This window comes from Acanthisitta chloris, unplaced genomic scaffold, assembly GCF_000695815.1.
Source record: "Acanthisitta chloris isolate BGI_N310 unplaced genomic scaffold, ASM69581v1 scaffold642, whole genome shotgun sequence".
In the NCBI taxonomy this organism is placed as follows: Eukaryota; Metazoa; Chordata; class Aves; order Passeriformes; family Acanthisittidae; genus Acanthisitta; species Acanthisitta chloris.
In genome coordinates this window covers 17,656-37,504 of record NW_008658600.1, presented here as the reverse complement: position 1 = coordinate 37,504, position 19,849 = coordinate 17,656, and the positions used below count along the sequence as shown (strand labels likewise).

Genomic DNA, 19,849 nt, shown 5'->3' with positions numbered 1-19,849 from the left:
GCTGAAAAATCAGAGCCTACCTATTGGTTTTGCTGTGGGCACTCATTCCAGTGTGTTTTTTAGGAGCTGGCAGAGCTGGGTAATGTCTCAGAGCTGGAAGATGATGCTCTGCAGACTTCCAGCAGTTTGCCAAAGGGAAGCCTGAACGGCATGAAAAGAAATAATGGAATGGAGGCTGAGGATGAAAGAGAGATTTAAGCAAGTTTTCCTGTGTATTTTGAAATACAAGCAAAACAGATTTAAAATACAATTAAAATCACTTTAACTGCAGCTTCTGAGCTTCCATTAGCAGTGGAGGGAGCAGCTCTTCAGGAAACCCAGACAATTAATAGCTGCTGTGAATGGATCTTAAATGTTGTGTTCTGCAAGGTTCATCTGTTCCCTTTCAGATTTGTTTTGCCCTGTAGCTATTTTAGCTACCTTGTGTTTTCTCTCCCAAGAAGATCTTTTTGGTTTGCCTTCAGCTTTTTAAGTCACTGATGGATTTCTCTCTTGAAGGCTGTTCTTTCATGTCCAATCACACTTCTGTCCTTCCTAGGTCTCACAGAAAAAGGAGTCAACCCAGAAGACACAAAACAGAGGATCAGAAGTCTCTTGGGGATGTCATGGCTATTGAAACTGCCTTGGAAGATGTGAAAGTAAAAGAGGAGCTGAAAAGAGGGACAGAGCTGGAGGAAGAGGAGAGAAGCAAAGTGATGGAGGGAGAAGGTGAGGGCTCTACTCACTGATGGCCCATCAGTGAGGGACTGGGGCAAACTCTCTGTAAATAACTTGTCTGCTGCTGTTTATTTCTGCTGAAGTATCAGTGAAGTCTCTCCCAATATTAAATCCATACTCTCCAAAATACACCATCATTTACAGCAGCCATTGATTTTTTTTTTTTCTTCCCCTTCTCTTGAGGGATTCAATCCAAATAGCTTTCTTGGCAGGGCTTGAAAATTCTGCCCAAACTATTACAGGTTTGTAAAAATATATATATATATATATTATATGAGGAATATTTGATAATATTTCAGAGAGAAACAAATATATTTTTGTGTCCTGCTCTGAAAAGGAAAGATTTGTGCACTCTCTTGTGCAATTCATCTTTCCTCTTTGCCTCCCTTTGTTCCCACTCCTCACAGACACTGAATCCTGTGAGCCTTAGGATTGGGAGGGATCCACAGCAGCTGCAGGAGTCCCAGTTGGGTTTCTTCAGCTCTTTTTCAGCTTTTTTTCAGCTTCCTTTGCATGGCTGGAATTAAAACCAGTCCATGACAACTCCCAGTCCTTTGGGATTTTGTCTGTGCCTGGTTAGGGCCAAGGCCTGACCTCACCCCATCGTGCAGGAGGCTCTTTGTGACACCTTTTTTTTTCTTGGCTGGGTAGGAAAAATTGCAATTCTTGCTGGAGAAAAAGCTGTTTTTCTTCCCTTAACGTGTGTGGTGAAGTAGTTGCTGTCCCTGTGATACTTTGAGGTTTTTACAGCACTGCATAAACACCAGGGAATTAATTTTCAGCTGTTGTATCTATCCAGTCTTTGTTTAGCATTTGGAGAAACTGATGCTGCAAATTGTTTAGAGTTCCTTAATAATGATCTTAAAGGAAATTTGGGGAAGTTCTGGGAAAAGAATTGAGGGCTTTGTTCACTTCCAAAGTCTCTTAGCTAGACAGTGTGTTTCCTCTTTTTCCTGAGGAATAAAGAGCTGGAGAGTCATTGTTGAACAGAGGAGATACTTAATTTCTCTTGCCCTGAGCTTGAAAGCATCAGCAGTGTGTTAAATTGTGTGCTCTTAGCTCTTGTACAAGTTTAACAGTTGATGCTTGTAATAAATGGCCTGAAAATGCTGATTTTTCTTCAGAGACAAGGGATAAGTGACAAGGACAGATCTGAGATCATTAGAATGGCCAAGGAACAATAAAAACTCTGTTCTAGCTGAATAGTTTCCAAATCATACACTTCCACTACATCTTAAGAGCTCTTTAACTGGTGGCTCAGGAGGGAAAAGCTGATTTTCAGCCCCATTGCAGCAAGTGGCACTGGAACAAACTTGCTTGGTGTGGCTGGAGCAAAGCCTCAGCTCTCTCACTGCAATATAGCAATTAAATCCCAATGACTTCCCTGGTTTTTTGCATCCTGCTGTCTGCATTGCCTCTCACAAGTTTAGGGTTTCTTCTTGACAAAGCAAACAGCATCTGTTGATGGCCCTGCCCGTGGCAATTTAGCTCCCTCCCCACCTCCTTCACTTCCTTTCTCTACTCCCCTGGTTTTAATTTGGCTTGATTTCTTTCTACTTACACCAGAAAAGATGACCTTGAGAAGGAGGAAGGATGAGATTTCAAAGTAATCACACTTTGAAAATAGGTCTTGTGTTTTGTGGTGGTTATTTGGACAAGCTGAGTATTTATAACTTGAGGTTTTCAGGATTTCTGACCCAGATCCCTTATGGTGTTGGTTTTTTTTTCTTTGGGTTTTTATGACTCAGCTTTATATTCATAATTTATTATCTTGCTTTTAATATATTTAGAATTTTTAGCAGATTGTCCTGGGACTTGAAATGAGGAAGGAGAGTGTTTAGGCTTTGCTCTGCTCTGGATGTGCTGAGCAGCAGAAATAGCTCCTGTGAGTCAGCAGGAGTTACCTGTGGTGTTATACCTTGGGCTGCAAATCACATATCTGTGCTGAAGTCCATTTCTAGTTATAGAATCATAGAATTTAGGGGTTAGAATGGAGCTTAGAGATCATCCAGCCCCAACCCCTGCCCTGGGCAGGGACACCTCCCACCAGAGCAGGTTGCTCAAGGTTTTATCCAACCTGGAATGAACATTACCAGGGTTGGGGCAGCCACAGCCTCCCTGGGCAACCTTTGCCAGTGTCTCACCACCCTCACAGGGAAAAAACTTCTTCCTAACATCTAGTCTAAATTTCCCCTCCTTCAATTTGTCCCCACTGCCTCTTGAACCTCCTCTGGCACAACTTGAGGCATTTGCTCTTGTCCTGTTGTTCCCTGAGCCCACCTGACTCCAACCTACTGTCAGGGAGTTGTAGAGGCTGAGAAGGTTCCCTTGAACCTCCTTTTCTCCAGGCTGAGCTCCCTCAGCTGCTCCTCAGCTTGACAGTTTGTCCAGTATTCCACATTATCCCTGGACAAACAGGTTTTCTCTCCATGACATATCATTGTCACACACATTTTCCACATGTCCTAACTCTGCTACAGGTGCAATTCTTCTGCAGTGGGAGGGAAAGACCTTTCTCTCTTAACCTACCTGAGGATCCCTTTCCTTCCTAGAAGTTTCAGGGTAGCCTGACAGGCACTTGGAATTTCACCTCCCTTTTTCCTGGCTTCTGATTCTGTAGATTCACTTGCAAACTCATTTGTTCATCTTACTGCAAAGACTTTGCAGCACAGTTCTACGTGGCAGCTGCTGCCAAATTACCCTTCAGAAGTCAATAAAGCTGGTGAATGGCATTTGTGGTGGTGTTGGGGAGAGAATTCTCCAAGTGTATAGAGAGTAAATATGATCTGGTTTTGTGCAACTGGGGAGAAATCCAATTTGCCTTTCATTCAGTGTGTTTGTTTCTCTAAGGAAATTCAGTATTCCTTTCTGTGCGATAGAACAAACCAGTTTATCTGAGGCACTGCCTACACAAGTACAACAATAATTATTTGGGCTGGATTTGTTCCCATTTTGATAAGTTGGTGTAAATAAAGTCATCAGAGCAGACTTCAGGGAAATGCTGAGACTGAGGTATTCCCTGGAAGGTTTCAGAAGGGATTTTGGCACTTTATCTTTTCTTTTCAAGCCCTTCTTCCTGCAGACACCTCATTTTTGGGGGTGATGGTTTGTCTGGTCATAGAATCCTAGAATCAACCAGGTTGGAAAAGAGCTCAAAAATCATAAAGTCCAACCCTACCATGGTTACTAGACCATGGCACTAAGTGCCACATCCAGTCTCAGCTTGAAAACCTCCAGGGATGGTGAATCCACCACCTCCCTGGGCAGCACATTCCAATGCCTGAGCACTCTGTAAAAAATCTCTTCCTAAGATCCAACCTAACCCTCCCCTGGCAGAGCTTGAGTCTGTGCCCTCTTGTCCTGCTGCTGGTTGCCTGGGAGTTGTTCCCTTTCCTGGGCTGGGCTGGTCAGGTTTGGTGGAGCCTGTAATGGAGAGGTCTGGCTGAGCTGGAGCTGGTCAAACATCACTCTTGGGCTGAGCAGTTTGTCTCTGGTTGTCATCAGCCTGTTAATGGGAAATGACCTTTTGCAGCAGAGTCATCCAGTCACAGCATCTGCAGGGAAAAACAATCTCTCCTGGAATAAATTGAGCCTTGGCATCTGCCTGTGAGCATCTATTATTTACCTGCCTTTGGGTGAGCTGATAACTTCAGGGAGGGAAGGAGGAGCTGGGCAAAGACACTGTCTGCATCATTTTAGAGAGAGTAAGGCAAGCTGGGGAGGCAGTTCCTGTCCTAACCTAGACACTCCCTTGGTGGCCAGGAGGAATTTTAATTACTGCTGTAAAATGGGAGTGTTTGGATCCCTTAACAGACTTAACATCAGGGAGAGACTTTTATGGGTCAGTGCTGCCTCTGGTGACAATATTGAGATGTTTATCTGTTCAAGAGGTGTTGTCACAGCCAAGTGAGAGCTCTGCAGTGCTGTGCAGATAAGCTGAGTGACAGTGAGCTGGGGGAAACAAGGACAGTGAGGAAAGGATATCTCAGTATCCAGTGCTGGTGTGATGTCTCTAATAGGCTTAGCTCAGTGCTGTACCTGATTTAGGCTTTAAAGGCATCTCTTTGGAACAGAAATCTTTGGGTAATAATGATTCAGGTATCTTTATTCAGCTCCTCATTTCCTGGGGCTGTTGGATGTGTTGACACACAGTAATACCCAGAGAAGAGCAATACAGAGGGAGCAGCAAATGAGATGCTCCAGGGGTTAGAGCAACTACTGCTAACAGAATGAGGATCTCCAAATTCTTTTGGCTGCACCCCCTTACCAACAAAAAGGTGTTGAACACACCTCCTGATAAGATAAAACAAACACTTTTAAATATGTATTTTTTTTGTCTTTATTAGTGGTACAAAAATCCTTCCTGCACTTCAGTGGCTGGTTTTGTGCCTCTGATACAAAAAGACTCAAAACACAGACTCAGGACTAATGCAATATATTACATATTTTTTTGGCACACTGTCCAGTTTCTTAGGGATTTAGATATTTTCCCCTCAGGCAACATTCATTCTGGCAGTCTCTCTGCTCCAGTCAGGAATTTAACAGCCCATGGAAATGACACAAGTCTTTTCTTTCTTACATGAGCTTCTCCAGGGCAGTGCTGAGGCACAGCTGAGTGTCTGCAGCTTGCAGTGGGTGTGAAAGGAGTAATGCCATGAGGGAATGTGTTAGCCACGTTCCAGGTTGGTTGGAACGCGTTAGCCACGTTCTAGGTTGGTTGGAACGCGTTGGCCACGTTCCATGTTAGTTGTTCCAGTTTCACGTTGGATGGAACGTGTTGGCCACGTTCCATGTTAGTTGTGGCAGTTCCATTCTAGATGCTGCAGTTCCATATTAGTTGTTCCAGTATCATGTTGGATGGAATGTGTTGGCCACATTCCATGTTGGATGGAACGTTCCGTGTTAGACTTGCAGTTTAATGTTTGTTAGATGTTCCAGTTCCATGTTAGATGGAACTGGAGCTCTTTGTTGAAAGGAGAAAAAGATGAAACGCCCCAAAATCTTGCCAGAAGAGCTCAATGTTGTCTGTTCTCTTGGCACAGGTGAGAGCAAAGTCAAGGCTCGTCCTCCAAAGGTGAAAGGTGAGAGGAAGAAGAAACATCTCTTCCACCAACACCAGCACCACCTCCAAGCAGCTCAGCCCTCTCTGCAGCAGCAGCAGCCACCAGTGCCACCCCCTGCAGCTCAACAGCAGCAGTTGGCAGGGGGTGAGGCACCAGCAGCTCGGCCACCAGTGCCACCAGTCCCCCCAGCATCAGCCTCAGCAGAGAAGAGCTTACCCCCAGCCCCTCTGAACATCGTGCAGCCCTTGGAGGCGCCGGTGGAGGAGGATGACTTCAAGCCTCGGCCCATCATCCCCATGCTGTATGTGGTGCCCAGGAGCAAGAAGGTGGTGTTTGACAAGGAGCACATGTCCTGCCAGCAGGCCTTCGAGCAGTTTGCCACACAGAAAAGTCCTGGCTGGAGGGAGCAAACGGTCCCTGTGGAAATCCCTGTCAAGGAGGAGGAGAATGTAGAGGCAGAAAATGCTGAGGTCACTACTGAGGTTGGTGATTTACAGGTTTCCAGGATGAAGGACTATAAGATTTGCTAGTTTTAAGTAACAAGTTGAGGACCAAAGTTGGAATGAGAGGAGTCCACAGTTGTTGCCCCATCCCTAGAAGTGTTCTAGGCCAGGCTGGAGAAGAGAAGGCTCCAGGGAGATCTTAGAGCCCTTTCCAGTGCCTCAAGGGGCCAAGGGAACTGCAGAGGGACTTGGACAAGGGCCTGGAGGGACAGGACACAGGGAATGGCTTCCCACTGCCAGAGGGCAGGGCTAAGTAGGATAACGGGAAGGAATTCCTCCCTGGGAGGTGCTGAGGCACTGGCACAGGTTGCCCAGAGCAGCTGTGGCTGCTCCATCCCTGGGAGTGTTCCAGGCCAGGTTGGATGGGGCTTGGAGCATCCTGGGCTGGTGGGAGGTGTCTCTGCCCATGGCAGGGGGTGGGATGGGATGAACTTTCAGGTCCCTCCAACCCAAACCAGTCTGAGATTCCATGATACGTAATTTGTGTGGAGTTTCCAGCTGTGTATGTGACTGACCAGACTTTTTCATGGATTTTTCAGCTTGCAGCTGTTCTGAGCCTGTTCTGATTTGAAGAAAACTCTGTAGTTTACTCAACTCTTAAGAGTTAGTTTTGGCTTTTATCTACTACAGCAATTGGCTCAGAAAGTTTAGTGATTCAGCCAAAAGGCAGTGGTCTTAAGAGTTAGTTTTGGCTTTTATCTGCTACAGCAATTGGCTCGGAAGGTTTAGTGATTCAGCCAAAAGGCAGTGAAAAGTTTACTGTGTGAATGAATCCTAGGACTTTATGATAAGGGTTTTGCTTCTCTTGTCCTGTTCCCTCCTTTGGGGTGCCCATCCAGATTGTTCTGCTTCCTTCCAGACTGCTGCTGCTTTCTCCAAAATGAAGATGGAGATCAAGAAGAGTCGTCGTCATCCCCTGGGCAAACCCCCGACACGTTCCCCACTGTCTGTGGTCAAACAGGAGACCTCCAGTGATGAGGGTGAGTGACCACCACCACCAGCAATGGTTTTATCTTGTCTGCTCTGAGGAACTGCTGATGCCACCAACAGAACTGCATGGCCTGAAACTCTGTGTGTTACACTTAAGGGGTAGAAAATACAGCATGTTCCCGTTTTGATATCCCAGCTGGAAACAAAATTCCTCTGTGGGAGGTGTCCCTTCTCACCTCCCACCCCTTTTCTCTCTCAAGAGAAATATTTTGCTGGCTGCAGAGGGAGGGAATGAGGCAGCATTTTGGGCAAAGGGAAAAAAGAGTTCACAGAAAACATCTTAAAGGAAAAGTTCCATCTTGGATATTGCTGTGGAGTGAGATCTGTTCCCCTCGGAGGGCAGTGAAGGTTTGGTCTGTTCTTAGGTTGTGTGGGGAAAGTTCCTTCTAACCTTTAGGTTGGCTTTTAATTTGTGTCAGTGTTGGGGCCCAACTTTCCTTGGCAGAAATGAGAATTAAAAAGTCTCTTGGTGCTTAACTGTACAGCACTGATTCTTCTTTTCCCACATTCCAAGCCCTGGGAATGCCCCAAGAGTCTAACTGAGGGGAGTGGAAATTCTCTCTTACCTCTCACTGTGTTTTGTGGTGTAATTTCCCACTCTTGGGTCTTTCCCATGTTGTAGATCACTGAGACTACAGACAAACTCTGAGCAGGAAGGTTTTGTGTGCTGGGCCAGGGATGTGAAGGTGCAGCTGACAATCCCTCCTGACAGCTCCATATTCCAAAGGACAACATCTTTCCTGTTCACTTGCCTTCAGAGAATACATCCATTGATTTTTTCGAGCAGCCTCATACAGGAGTGGGTTGTCCTGTGCACACTCTGCTCAGCAAAGAGGATGCATTTGATGTCTTGCTGTGTGGAAGGTGAAGGGCTGAGAGGCAGCTGAGACTCATTATCTTGTTTTGGTATGAGGCCTTGCAACCAGCTCTGTGCTGGAGGATCCTCATTAGGCAGATTCTTCTTGCTGCTTTGGCTTGTTGGGTGTTGTTTGAGGACTTAGCTGGCTGAGCAGGAGCAGCTCCTGTGAAAACTGGCATTTCCCAGGGGCTGATTTACAGCATTGCTGGGCCAAACCTGATCAAACAGATTCTTCCCTTCCCACCAGGGAATAGAGGCAGCTCTCTGCATTTCAGGGAATGATGTACAAGGATGATCTGGAGGCTGCAGGAGGGAGAGTGAGCATGTAAATGAAGGGAATACATGTGCAGCACTAAGACTCTGTCCAGACAAATAGTCTCTTCTACTTGCTTGCAATGGAGGAGCTATCCTGAGTCCTATGTGTCCCCTGAGATCCATCCTGGAGCAGTGAAGGTGATGACATACAACACTCATTGCCTTTTCTCCTCCTCTGGCACTCTGGGGTAGGATGCTGATCTCACTGGTGCCATAAATCCTTGTTGTCTCCTGTTGGGAGACTAAAAGTTGGAGAATCATGGTTTGGTTTTTGCCTCATGTCATGACACTTGTTGGGAATTAACCCTCATTTGGAATATGACAGAGCCACACAGACAAAATGGATTGATCAGTTGAACACAATACAATTTCCACCTTGTCTGGCAAATGACATGTTAATTAGCTGGGGTAAAGTTTAAAATCTGAGATGTGAACTTGGCCACTGATATTTGACTCCAGATTCCTTTTGCCCTTTTGGGTAACTCAAGAGTCAGAAAATCTTCAAAGAGAGATAGAATTGGGCAAGAGACTTAAGACTTGTAGAGCAGAACATTAACTGCTTATTTCCAGTAATTAACAGTGAAGCAATGAACAATTTGGTTTAATGTGCTGAGCTCAGGGGATAATGGTCGACCAAGATGTTAAGAGTTCTCTGTTCCTTTGGAAACTTTGCAGCTTGGTGATGCAGAGAGTGATTTACACTTAGTCTTGTGTGGAAAATTTCTTTTAACACTTGTAGTGACTCCAAATTCCTTCATAAGGAAAGGTAAGAAACTTGGCCCCCCCCCCAAACTGCCACCAATGGATTCTGCAGTAGTTTAATCACAGAATGCTCAAGGCCTTTTAAAGGTTTGTAAGAAGAAGGAATTAGCAAACTAATTAGCAGGAGCAGTACCTGGTAGAGCTCTGGCAGAGGGAGAGGTGGTGGGAATGCAAATAGAAGCTCAGTGGGGTGTGCTCGATGGAATGGCTGTAAAATGAGCACTCAGAATCATAGAGTCAACCAGGTTGGAAAAGACCTCCAAGATCATCAAGTCCAACCCTACTGTGGTCACTAGACCATGGCACAAAGTGCCACATCCAGTCTCAACCTAAAGACGTCCAGGGATGGTGAATCCACCACCTCCCTGGGCAGCCCATTCCAATGCCTGAGCACGCTCTCTGTACAAAACCTCTTCCTAAGATCCAACCTACCCCTCCCCTGGCAGAGCTGGAGTCTGTGCCCTCTTGTCCGGCTGCTGGTTGCCTGGGAGAAGAGACCAACCCCCACCTGACTCCAACCTCCTGGCAGGGAGTTGTGGAGAGTGATGAGGGCTCCCCTGAGCCTCCTCCAGGCTGAACAATCCCAGCTCCCTCAGCCTCTCCTGGAACCAGGATATCTTACAGCCAAGATTTGTGTGTGCACAACAGGCACAGAATGCACCTTGGGAAGGTTGGATCAGCCTTGGGAACTGGGAGCTGCCTGACCAAACCAGCACTGACTGCATCCACATCTTCCAGGGAATGCAGCTCCCAGTTGGAGAGAGGAAAGGAGGATTTCCTTACACTTCCATCATGCACTTTGAACTTGGCTTCAGTAACAGATGCTGAAGGTTTGCACAGCTAGAAAGTGCAGAGGGTTATCAAGGCACTAAATCCAGATTCTCTTCACTCTCCTTCCTCATGGCCATTTCCCTTAGGTCATTGGTGTCTTGTCTATCCTACATAAAACGTAGGGATTGTATCTGTTTAGGAAGTATTTGAAGAATAAGCCTATGAGGACCCATGGATGAGCTGAATGTTCTTATTTATTGCACTCCTTGTGTTGTCACAACTTGAGCAGTTTGACTCTGCCCTGCTGCATTTTGCCTCTTCTCTCTAACCTCTTTCCCCTCTACTGACTGACCAATGTTTTGGGTTTTTTCTTTTTTCTTTCTAGAAACATTTCCATTTTCTGGAGAGGAAGATATGAGTGATCCAGAGGCTTTGAAATCTTTACTTTCCTTCCAGTGGAAGAATAAAGCACATAATTTCCCAGCTGAAAGGAAATTCAATGCAGCTGCTGCCCTGAGTGAGCCATACTGTGCTGTCTGCACTCTCTTCTACCCCTATAACCAGGTAATCCCTCAATCCTGGTTGGAAAACACCTCCAAGATCAGTCCCAGCACCACCACCATGTTCACCACTAAATCATATCCCCAAGTGCCACATCCACATGTGCTTTGAACACATCCAGAGAAATGGGTTTGGGTTTGACACAGAGTGGATGGAGCTTTGTTTTTTTTGTTATCTTCCCTGGCTTCTCTGGCTCATCTCAGTGTTCATTTTTTAAATCACACTTCAAGAGCTTTGCAAACACTCTTTGATGCAGAGAACATTTGCCACATCAGGCACATGATCACTTGTGTTTCAACACAGGCCCAAACTGCTGAATATATGCAAACAAGCAACAAACTTAAAATTTCCTGAGTAAGCACATCCATCATCATCTTTTTTTTTTTTTTTTTTTTTTTTTTTTTTTTTCCTTTTGGAAACTACCAATATGCTCTGGGAGATGTTTTGAACAGAAAAGCAAAATTCATCAGCTGAATTAGTTCTTTGCTCAGTTGTGTATTGATTTGTTCTCACATAAAGGCAAATCTGACTTGGTGTGTCCACCAGGAATATGTACCTTGGATGTATATGTGTGTTGGAAGCTTTTTCTGAGGAAAGCAGAGCCCACCTCCCCCTTCAAGAAAATCTCTTGATTCATTGCAGGGACTGAAAATAAAATGATTGCTGGATGTTGTGTAATGGCTGTGAGGGAAACTAGGTGCAGCTGGGCTGGTTTAATCCATTGGGTTTAACTCTCTCTGCTACCAGAAACCTTGGAATGTCCTTCTGGAGAAATCCTTGCAGGAAGGATGCTACAGGGATGGGAGAGGGGGAGGGAAGGTCTTGCTTTTAGTAATGTTTTCCTTTTTATTTTTCCTTGGTGTTTTCAGCTGAAATTTAGGAATTGAGAATTTTTTTTTTACAGCAGAAACCCAGGAAACGTTGCTCATTATTCTCCTGCTTCTCTGAGCTTTTAAAAGAAATTACAGGTCCCAGTGGAGGCCTAAGGAAGAGGGAGAAGAGCAAGGCAGGGTGGGAACCAGGATTTAAAGCTCATTCTTTGCCTGTCTCGTGGCAGATGTTGGATGGAGTTTTTGCAAGGGGAGAGGCTCAGACCTGAAGGTTAAACCTGTGAGCAGGGAAGAGGTGATTCCATGTTGATGATATGTTCTCTTTAAGTCCTTACAGATGGATAAAGAAGCTGTCCCAGTCTCTGCAGGGGAGCCATCCTCCTTTGTCCACCTCTCCAAGTGTGGACAGAAGACCAAGCCCCTGATCCCAGAGATGTGCTTTACCTCAAGTGGGGAAAACACAGAGCCCCTTCCTTCTAATTCCTATATTGGAGAAGATGGAACCAGTCCCTTGGTATCCTGTGCCAAATGCTGCCTGCAGGTTCATGCTAGTGAGTGTTTCCTCCTTCACCAAAGCCTTTTGGGTGCTGAGAACCTCATGAGTGTCATTGTGTGTTGCCTGTATTTGTATTCCTTCATGGCAGACTTGCTGTACCTGTCACTTCCATGTTCTCCTGTTCTGGTATTTGTATTCCTTCATGGCAGACTTGCTATACCTGTCACTCCCCTGTTCTCCTGTTCTGGCACAAATATATCATGGAATCCCAGAATGGTTTGGGTTGGAAGGACCTTAAAGATCATCTAAAGGGATCTTAAAAATCATCATTATTGTTGTGTCCAATTCTGGGCTCCTCAGCACCAGAGGAACATGGAGCTCCTGGAGCAGGTCCAGTGGAGGGTAACAAAGATGATGAAGGGACTTGGAATACCTCAGTGATGAGGAAAGGCTGAGGGAGTTGGGCCTGTTCAGTCTCAAGAAGAGACAACTGAGAGGGACCTCATGACACTGGCCCAGGTTGCCCAGGGAAGCCGTTGCTGCCCCAACCCTGGCAGTGTGCAAAGGTTGGATGAAGCTTTGAGCAACCTGCTCTGGTGGGAGATGTCCCTGCCCAGGGCAGGGGGTTGAGGCTAGATGATATCTAAGCTCCATTCCAACCCCTAAAATTCTATGATTCCAGTACATGAACAGGAGGTGCCGAGAGGATGGAGCTAAACTCCTCTCAGTGGGGAAAACTAATAAAACAAGAGGTAATGGGCAAAACCTGATACATAAAAAGTTCCTCCTGAATGTGAGGAAGAACTTCTTTGCTGTGCAGTCCTTGAGCACTGAACAGGTTGCCCAAAGAGGTTGTGGATTCTTCCTCACTGGAGATAATCCAGAACCATCTGGACAGAGCCCTGAGCCATGTGCTCTAGGATGGCTCTGCTTGAGCAGGGAGGTTGGAACAGATGACCCACTGTGGTCCCTTCCAACCTCACTGATCCTGTGGTCATCAGCCCTTGGGCAGGGACACCTTCCACTGCAAGGTAAATCCTTATATCCAAGTCCATCTTGAGCAGTCAGTGCTCTTCAAATTACACAACAATGTTCCTTTTACTGTTTGTTTTGTTGGCTGATTCTTCTCTGTCTCACAGAAAAGATTCTCTCTTTTGATATCTTGGATTTTTTGTAATAAAGCAGCACTCCCAGAGCTGATGAGACTCTTTTCTCTCAGCTTTTTCATGCCAGTATTGCTCTGCTGGGTGAGGCTATATTGTTCCTTCGTGCATCAGAGATTATGGAGGAGCTGGAGATATCTTTTATTAGTGTCTGTGATGCTGTTTGTGGTAATGGCACTTGATTACAAAAGGGAACATATGTCTGTTTGCTTCCTTGATAGTTATGGCTAAAAGAAGATGTGATTAATCCTGGTGGAGTTGTACCTTCAATGGAGATTGTACCACATCCAGTTAACATTTGGGCTCGTACGAGGAGATGGGATGAATTACTGTTCAGCTGTTTGATCTTGACAGATGGGGAATCTTATTTGACTTGCATCAGCTGGAATTACATTTGTTGTTCCAATTTTAGAGCCTGCAGGTCCCTGTGCAGCTCAGCAGGGCTGGCTCTGGTGGAGAGCTAGAAGGGGAACTTCTGTCTCTGGGCTGGATCCCTGATTATGGTCATTTCTGGCTAATTGAGAGCATGGGATGCAGTGTGAGGATGAAGAGTGATTCCTTCCATCCCAAACTGTGCTCTCTGGAGAGATCAGAGATGCTACATCTTGTCCATCCATAGCTCTGCAATAGTCTATCAAAACAGTTTCAGTGGCCAAATTCCCTTTAGGAACAGAGGGATGTGTGCAAGATGCTGTTAATCTGCAGGCTCAGAGTGCAATGAAATTCACCTTTCTCTTTTGGCTGTGCTCTACCCTTGAGGATAGGACAGACTTTAAATCTGATGTAGTCTCCAGTGCCTTGTTGTTTCCTTGTTGCTGTTTGTGCCTCTAGTCTGTGACATCCCTTTGACTTTGCTGCAGAGAATCCATTTGCTTTTATGACAGGGTTGCAGAGTTGAGGTGTGTTATGGCTAATCTGGCAGTAAAAGCAGTCTGCAGCCTGCAGTGTGTTCTTGAGAAGTGCCCTCACAGCCTGTGCTGAGTTGGGGCAGCAGCAAGGACACACAGAGAGGGTTTGTGGAGGTTTCTGGGCTTTTGAGGCATTGGCAAAATCCCTAAACATAACATATTTCTCTTGCTCTGCTAGGATCATCCTGATGGGATGATCTGGGGGGCAGTAAACATGACTTTCTCCCCTCATAGAATCACACAATTGTTAAGGTTGGAAAAGACTTTTGAGATCATCAAGTCTAAATGTCAACTTAGCACCACCATGTTCACCACTAAACTATGGCTCCATGTGCCACATCCACATATTCTCTGAACATTTCCAGAGATGGTGACTCCACCACAGCTTTACAACCCTTTTTGGGGAAGGAATTGCTCCTAATGTCCAATCTAAACCTCCCCTGGCACAACTTGAGCCTGTCTTCTCTTGTCCTCGTGCTCATTCCCTGGGAGCAGAGCCTGAACCCACTTGGCTGCACCTCCTGGCAGGGAGAGTTGTAAGGTCTCCCCTGACCCTCCTTTTATCCAGGCAAACTCAGATCCCATGGCCCATCTGCCTGTGGGCCTGGAGCAAGAAATCAGTGCTCAATTTCCAGCCTGTTCCCAGCAGGATTTTAGCTCAAGGTGGCTGTTTCTCTCTCAGATGAGGTTTTAGCCTGCCACACTTGCCTGTTTCCTAGGCCTGGGTGGAATCTACTTTGCTGATTTGCCATATGATAAAAAGAGACCTCAGATGTGGAGAACAGCTGCAGATCCATAGTATTGACTTTTTTTTGACGTGCTGTTTATCTGGTTAAGTGGATGATATTTATAACTCAGGTTGTGGTGGCAATCTTAGGCCTTTCTGGATAACTTCATGTAAGCTTCATTCAATCCTTGAAGACTGTTGTTCCCAGCTGAAATTTTCTCCTCAGTTTTGTTGTTAGGATAGGTAAAGGATGGGATTTTGTTAGGATAGGGAAAGGCCATGAGATGAGCTGTGTGTTAGTTGGAATGTTTGTGTTTAATATTCCACTCACAAGATTGCAGGAATCATAGATCTACTTTTTCACAGCTATTTTCTGTGTCTTTTCCTCTATTGTTTTCAGTGACAAACCTCAATGCCTTTTATAGAATTCTAAGGACTTTTTGTGGCTCATTTCCTTGTCTTGATAATGGCTATAATACCACTTTACTATTTTGGTTCTTGCAAGAAGTGTGTAGGAGGATTTGGTGCTTGCATATGACAGTAGTTGCTGCTGTTTAAAATCAGATGTTTCCAACACTTCATATAACCAGAAATTAGTTTAAAAAACTGTAAAATATGGGAAATGCAGGTGTTATTTCATTTTCTTGCAGTATTATTGGGTTGGTTCTTTCATCACACCATGTAGCAAAGAGAATTGCTTCAATCATGCCAAAATTCTGTGACATTACTGATGTGTGAGTGCATTCCAGCAGTGGTAGCATCACTCTGGAGTCCAGATCCTGCCTGAAGGATCAAATCCTGATCTTGTAGTCTGTAGGAAAGAGGAAAAAATACATTGAGGGTTACCTGTGTGTGTGTTTTGTTTGGTTTTAGACCTGCTGGTCCCAAATTCTGCTCCCTTAGACTTGTTTGAGGCTATTGAGTATAGTTACTCAAATGCTCCACCTGCTTTCAGAAATGGAACTGAAAAGTCAACAAAAATGCTACAGATATGGCAAACCTCTACAGATGACAAACCTCTGCTGTAATATGGACATAACTTTGTTTCTTTCAGGCTGTTATGGAGTACATCCAGACCTGGTGAACGAGAGCTGGTCGTGCTCACGGTGCTCAGCCAACGCGTGGGCAGCGGTGAGTGTTTCCCTTGGGAGAATAAACCCCCAGGAGAGTGGGCAAGGGTCTGAAGGGCCATGCCAGGAGCAGCTGAGGGCACTTGGCTGGGTCAGCTGGAGCAGAGGAGACTGAGGGGACACTCCTTGGGATCTGCAGCTCCTCCCAGGAGGAGGCAGAGGGACAGCTCTGAGCTCTGGGACCAGGGACAGGACTTGAGGGAATGACTGGAGCTGTGTCAGGGGAGGTTTGGGATGGATATTAGGACAAGATTCTTCCCCCCCGAGAGTGTTTGGGCACTGGAACAGGGTTAGGTTGGATATCAGCACAAGGTTCTTCCCCCAGAGGTGTTTGGGCACTGGATCAGGGTTAGGTTGGAGATCAGCACAAGGTTCTTCCCCCAGAGGTGTTTGGGCACTGAACAGCTCCCCAGGGCAGTGGTCACAGCCCCAAGGCTGACAGAGCTCCAGGAGTGTTTGCCCAATGCTCTCAGGCACAGGGTGAATTGTTGGGGTGTTGTGGGCACAGTTGGGAGTTGGATTTGATCCCTGTGAGTCCCTTCCAGCTCAAGATATTCCCTGATTCTACTGTGGGAATGAATTCATCCACCTCAACAAATGTGGGTGGTGGGATGGGTTCAGTTTGCCTTTGGGTCCCAGATGTGGTGAAGTCATTTTGGGGGGAAGATGTGCAGCCTAGCAGAGCTTTTCCTGGTCCAGTTCTGAAGGAGTTGTGTTCCTGCAGGAATGTTGCCTGTGCAATCTCAGGGGAGGAGCTCTTCAGATGACCACTGATGGGCGGTGAGTGATGGGCTTTAGTCTTTTTTTCCTTCCATACTGTATATAATCTCTTTTTCTGCTGTGAATCTTATCTTAATGCTCAGTGCAGGAGCAAGTTTTGGTGTTGTGGAGGTTTTTCCTCCTCACTCACTTGGCAGGGTGAGCCTGTGTGTGGCTCACACTGCACGAGGCTGCCCCATGGAAGAGATTCTGAACACTTTTCAGAACGTGGTTCTTTCTCAGAGAAAAGTTTAGCACAAGAAGTTGATCCTTGTTGTTGCAGAGACATTCACCTCGTGTGACTGTGATGAACACTCAGTCACTAACGTTACCAACACCACCAACCCCAGTAACTACACCTCACTGCTGAGGGAGACAGGGAAATGTTAAGTGCCCTCATGAGCATTGAATTGGAGTCATGGCAGGCTCTGAGTTGTCTCTTGGCTTTGCTCTCCAGGTGGGTCCATGTAATCTGTGCTATTGCTGTCCCTGAGGTTCGTTTCCTCAGCGTAATAGAGCGTCATCCTGTGGATATCAGCGCCATTCCGGAGCAGAGATGGAAACTGGTGAGTGTCTTTTACCTGTGGAGAGTGTTTGGGAACAAGAGCTAAAGGAAAAAGCTTTAACTAGACAGAAAATCATTGTGTGGATCATAAAGCAGCTGAGGTTGGAGGTGATCTCACTCTTCTTTCCAACACAAGCTCTGCAAAGCTGTGCTGTTTGATGTCTGCTGAGCACTGCTCAGTGCTTTGACACACAAACAAGTTGTGGTTTCCAGGTGTGCTTTTACTCTTTGGGAATGTGCTTGTACCCTGGGCAGAGCCTAGGACCTTTCTCCACCTGCAAGCCTGAAAGCTTCATTTACCCCAAGTACTGCACAGTGGGAGTGCAGAGGGACCTGGTGACTAGAGAGGAGCTGATTGCTGACTTACTCATCTCTGATGTGATTCATCTTTCTGTACAATATTTCTCCTTTCCTCTCCACAAACCTCTTATAGAAATGAATAAACATTTCTGTGACCCTGACTGCAAGGCAAGGCTGCAAAGATTTTTAACCCAAGTCCAGCTACAAGTCCTTACTTAGCTCCGTGGCCTCATCCGAGGGATTAGTAATGGACGATTCATTAGCTCAGAGCAATTAATCTTAATGTTAGTTAATGCTCCATCACTATAGTGTGTTATTGCAAAATAAATTGTGCTTTTGCTGCTTTTTTTTTGGTACACAAGTCAGCTGGGTGACACAGTGTGGGCCGGGGAAGGTGCCCGAGCAGTGATACATGGGTTACAGTGCTGATGGATTCGTTAACAGAGCTGCTCTTTAGTGCAGGGAACCTGGGTGAGAGATTAGAAAGAATCCATCCCTGCTCTCAGAGTTATTTCTCTAGTGTGCCAATGGGTTTTGTACACAAATGTGACTGTAAAAAGCACTCATTATTCAGGTGGAGTGACGGAGCAGCACCAGGGCGATGGATCTCGCCGCCGCGGTGCTTTATGGCTCAGCTGACATTTCCAGCTTGCATCCTCTTCATTACCAGCACTTGTAATGCTGAACTTCAAACCCTTTTACACAAGACTCACTTGTATTGCTTAATGGAGCCTCCCAAGGAAACAGGACTTAATTCTTTAACTCTTCTCTGGCTGGTTCACAGTCCCTACAGAGTCAGAGTAACATCAACGTGTGTTTGGGCTCTGTTGCTTCATGCTGCTCTGAAGTGTTGGCTGTGCCACCCCAAACCTCTGCACAGCTTTCTCCTTCATTCCCAAATCAAAGCTTCATGTTTTCATAGAATCATGGAATATCCTGACTTGGAAGGAACCCACTAGAGTCATCCAAGTCCAACTCTTGCCCTGCACAGGACAACTCCAATAATCCCACCCTGTACCTGAGAGCATTGGCTAAACACTTCGTGAGCTGTGGAAAGAAATTTTGGTTGATTTCTTCACTCTTGTATTCCATTTCTACCTTATCTCTTCGTGTCTCAGTGAAGACAGAGAATTCTGACATGAAGTCACTTGACTTACCTAGTCCAATGAAGGGATTTACAGGCACAGCTTCCTTATGTTGGTGTTAGCCAGAGCCTGACCTGTAGCTCAAATGTCAAATCCTGGCTTTAAGCCCTTCACTTGGAAAGTTTTAGAGTTCTGAACAAGGCAGAATGTAGTGGCTGTGGTGCTTTTAGCAGCAGTGTTGGTGTGGGGTGTGAAGCCCAAAGGGAATTTAAGCTGGGTGAGATTGTGCAGAGAAACTCACTCATGAGCCACCATGGAGAGTTTTAGGATTCTTTGTAGGTAATTCATGGAGCTCATGAGTCAGTGCAGGAGCTGGGGGTGTCTGTGCTTTAGAGGTGAGCAGCTGCAGTTAGAAAGATAAACTGAGGATGACTAAAAGGTGATGACTTTGGCAATGATGGAGTTGATGCAGCACTGGGGAAAATTGGAGAGATGACCTTTGTGGCTGAAAAAGGAGAGAAGGAATGATGTGAAGGTTGAGGACAGTTGAAGGGAACGGATGAAGGTGATGGAGGGAAGTGGGTAGGGGCTATCCATGATTTTTAGTTACTATGGGAGGGCTGAGGCACTAGAAACTTAGTGATCTGCTTGAGGATCATCTAGTTCAACTCCAGACTCTGCACAGGACATCCCAGAGAATCAAAACATGTGCCTGAGAGTGTTGTCCAAACACTCCTGGAGCTCTGTCAGCCTTGGGGCTGTGACCACTGCCCTGGGGAGCTGTTCAGTGCCCAAACACCTCTGGGGGAAGAACCTTCTCCTGATACCCTGTTGTTTAGGCAGGTACCAGACCTTCCAGTTGAAGCACAGACATTTCAGTCCATGTGTGGGTACAGCATCACTCTCAGGACTGCAGTCTGTGCTCCCTGATTGATGGCACATTCCAGGCCTGTGTGCGTCAATTATTTATGACGTGGAAATTTGGAATAATTAGCTGTCACTCCTCAGTGGAGTAAATGAATTGCAGTGTTCATCATGCAGGAGACAGCCCATTTCTTACTCCCAGCTGTGACCTGACTCTCTGGTGTGCATTTATTCTGGAGATTTCTCTCCTGTGCTTTAGACCTTTTCTTTTCCTTCCATAGAAAATGGCTGTAAATCTCCATGTGCTGCTTTGCCACTGGTGTTTCAGTCCATCCCATCTCCCACATTTGCAGATTTTCTGCATTTTCATACAATCCTAGAATGCTTTGGGGTGGAAAGAATCTTGAACATCAACTAGATTCAACCCCCTGCCATGGCAGCATCTTCCACTAACCCAGGTGGCTCCAAGCACCATCCCACC

The 19,849-nt window shown here is 45.9% G+C and overlaps 1 protein-coding gene across 1 annotated transcript in view; it reads left to right on the top strand.

Annotated features, from left to right (window-relative positions):
• KDM4B (lysine (K)-specific demethylase 4B) overlaps positions 1–19,849 on the top strand; it is a gene marked incomplete at its 5' end in the record, with an annotated part of 35,053 nt that overhangs the window by 4,622 nt on the left and 10,582 nt on the right. The window contains 8 exons of the mRNA XM_009085147.1: positions 539–708; positions 5,760–6,277; positions 7,143–7,263; positions 10,366–10,544; positions 11,700–11,922; positions 15,720–15,796; positions 16,520–16,575; positions 17,012–17,120. Coding sequence (XP_009083395.1) covers positions 539–708; positions 5,760–6,277; positions 7,143–7,263; positions 10,366–10,544; positions 11,700–11,922; positions 15,720–15,796; positions 16,520–16,575; positions 17,012–17,120 — 1,453 coding nt within the window. The remainder of the gene's footprint in view (positions 1–538; positions 709–5,759; positions 6,278–7,142; positions 7,264–10,365; positions 10,545–11,699; positions 11,923–15,719; positions 15,797–16,519; positions 16,576–17,011; positions 17,121–19,849) is intronic.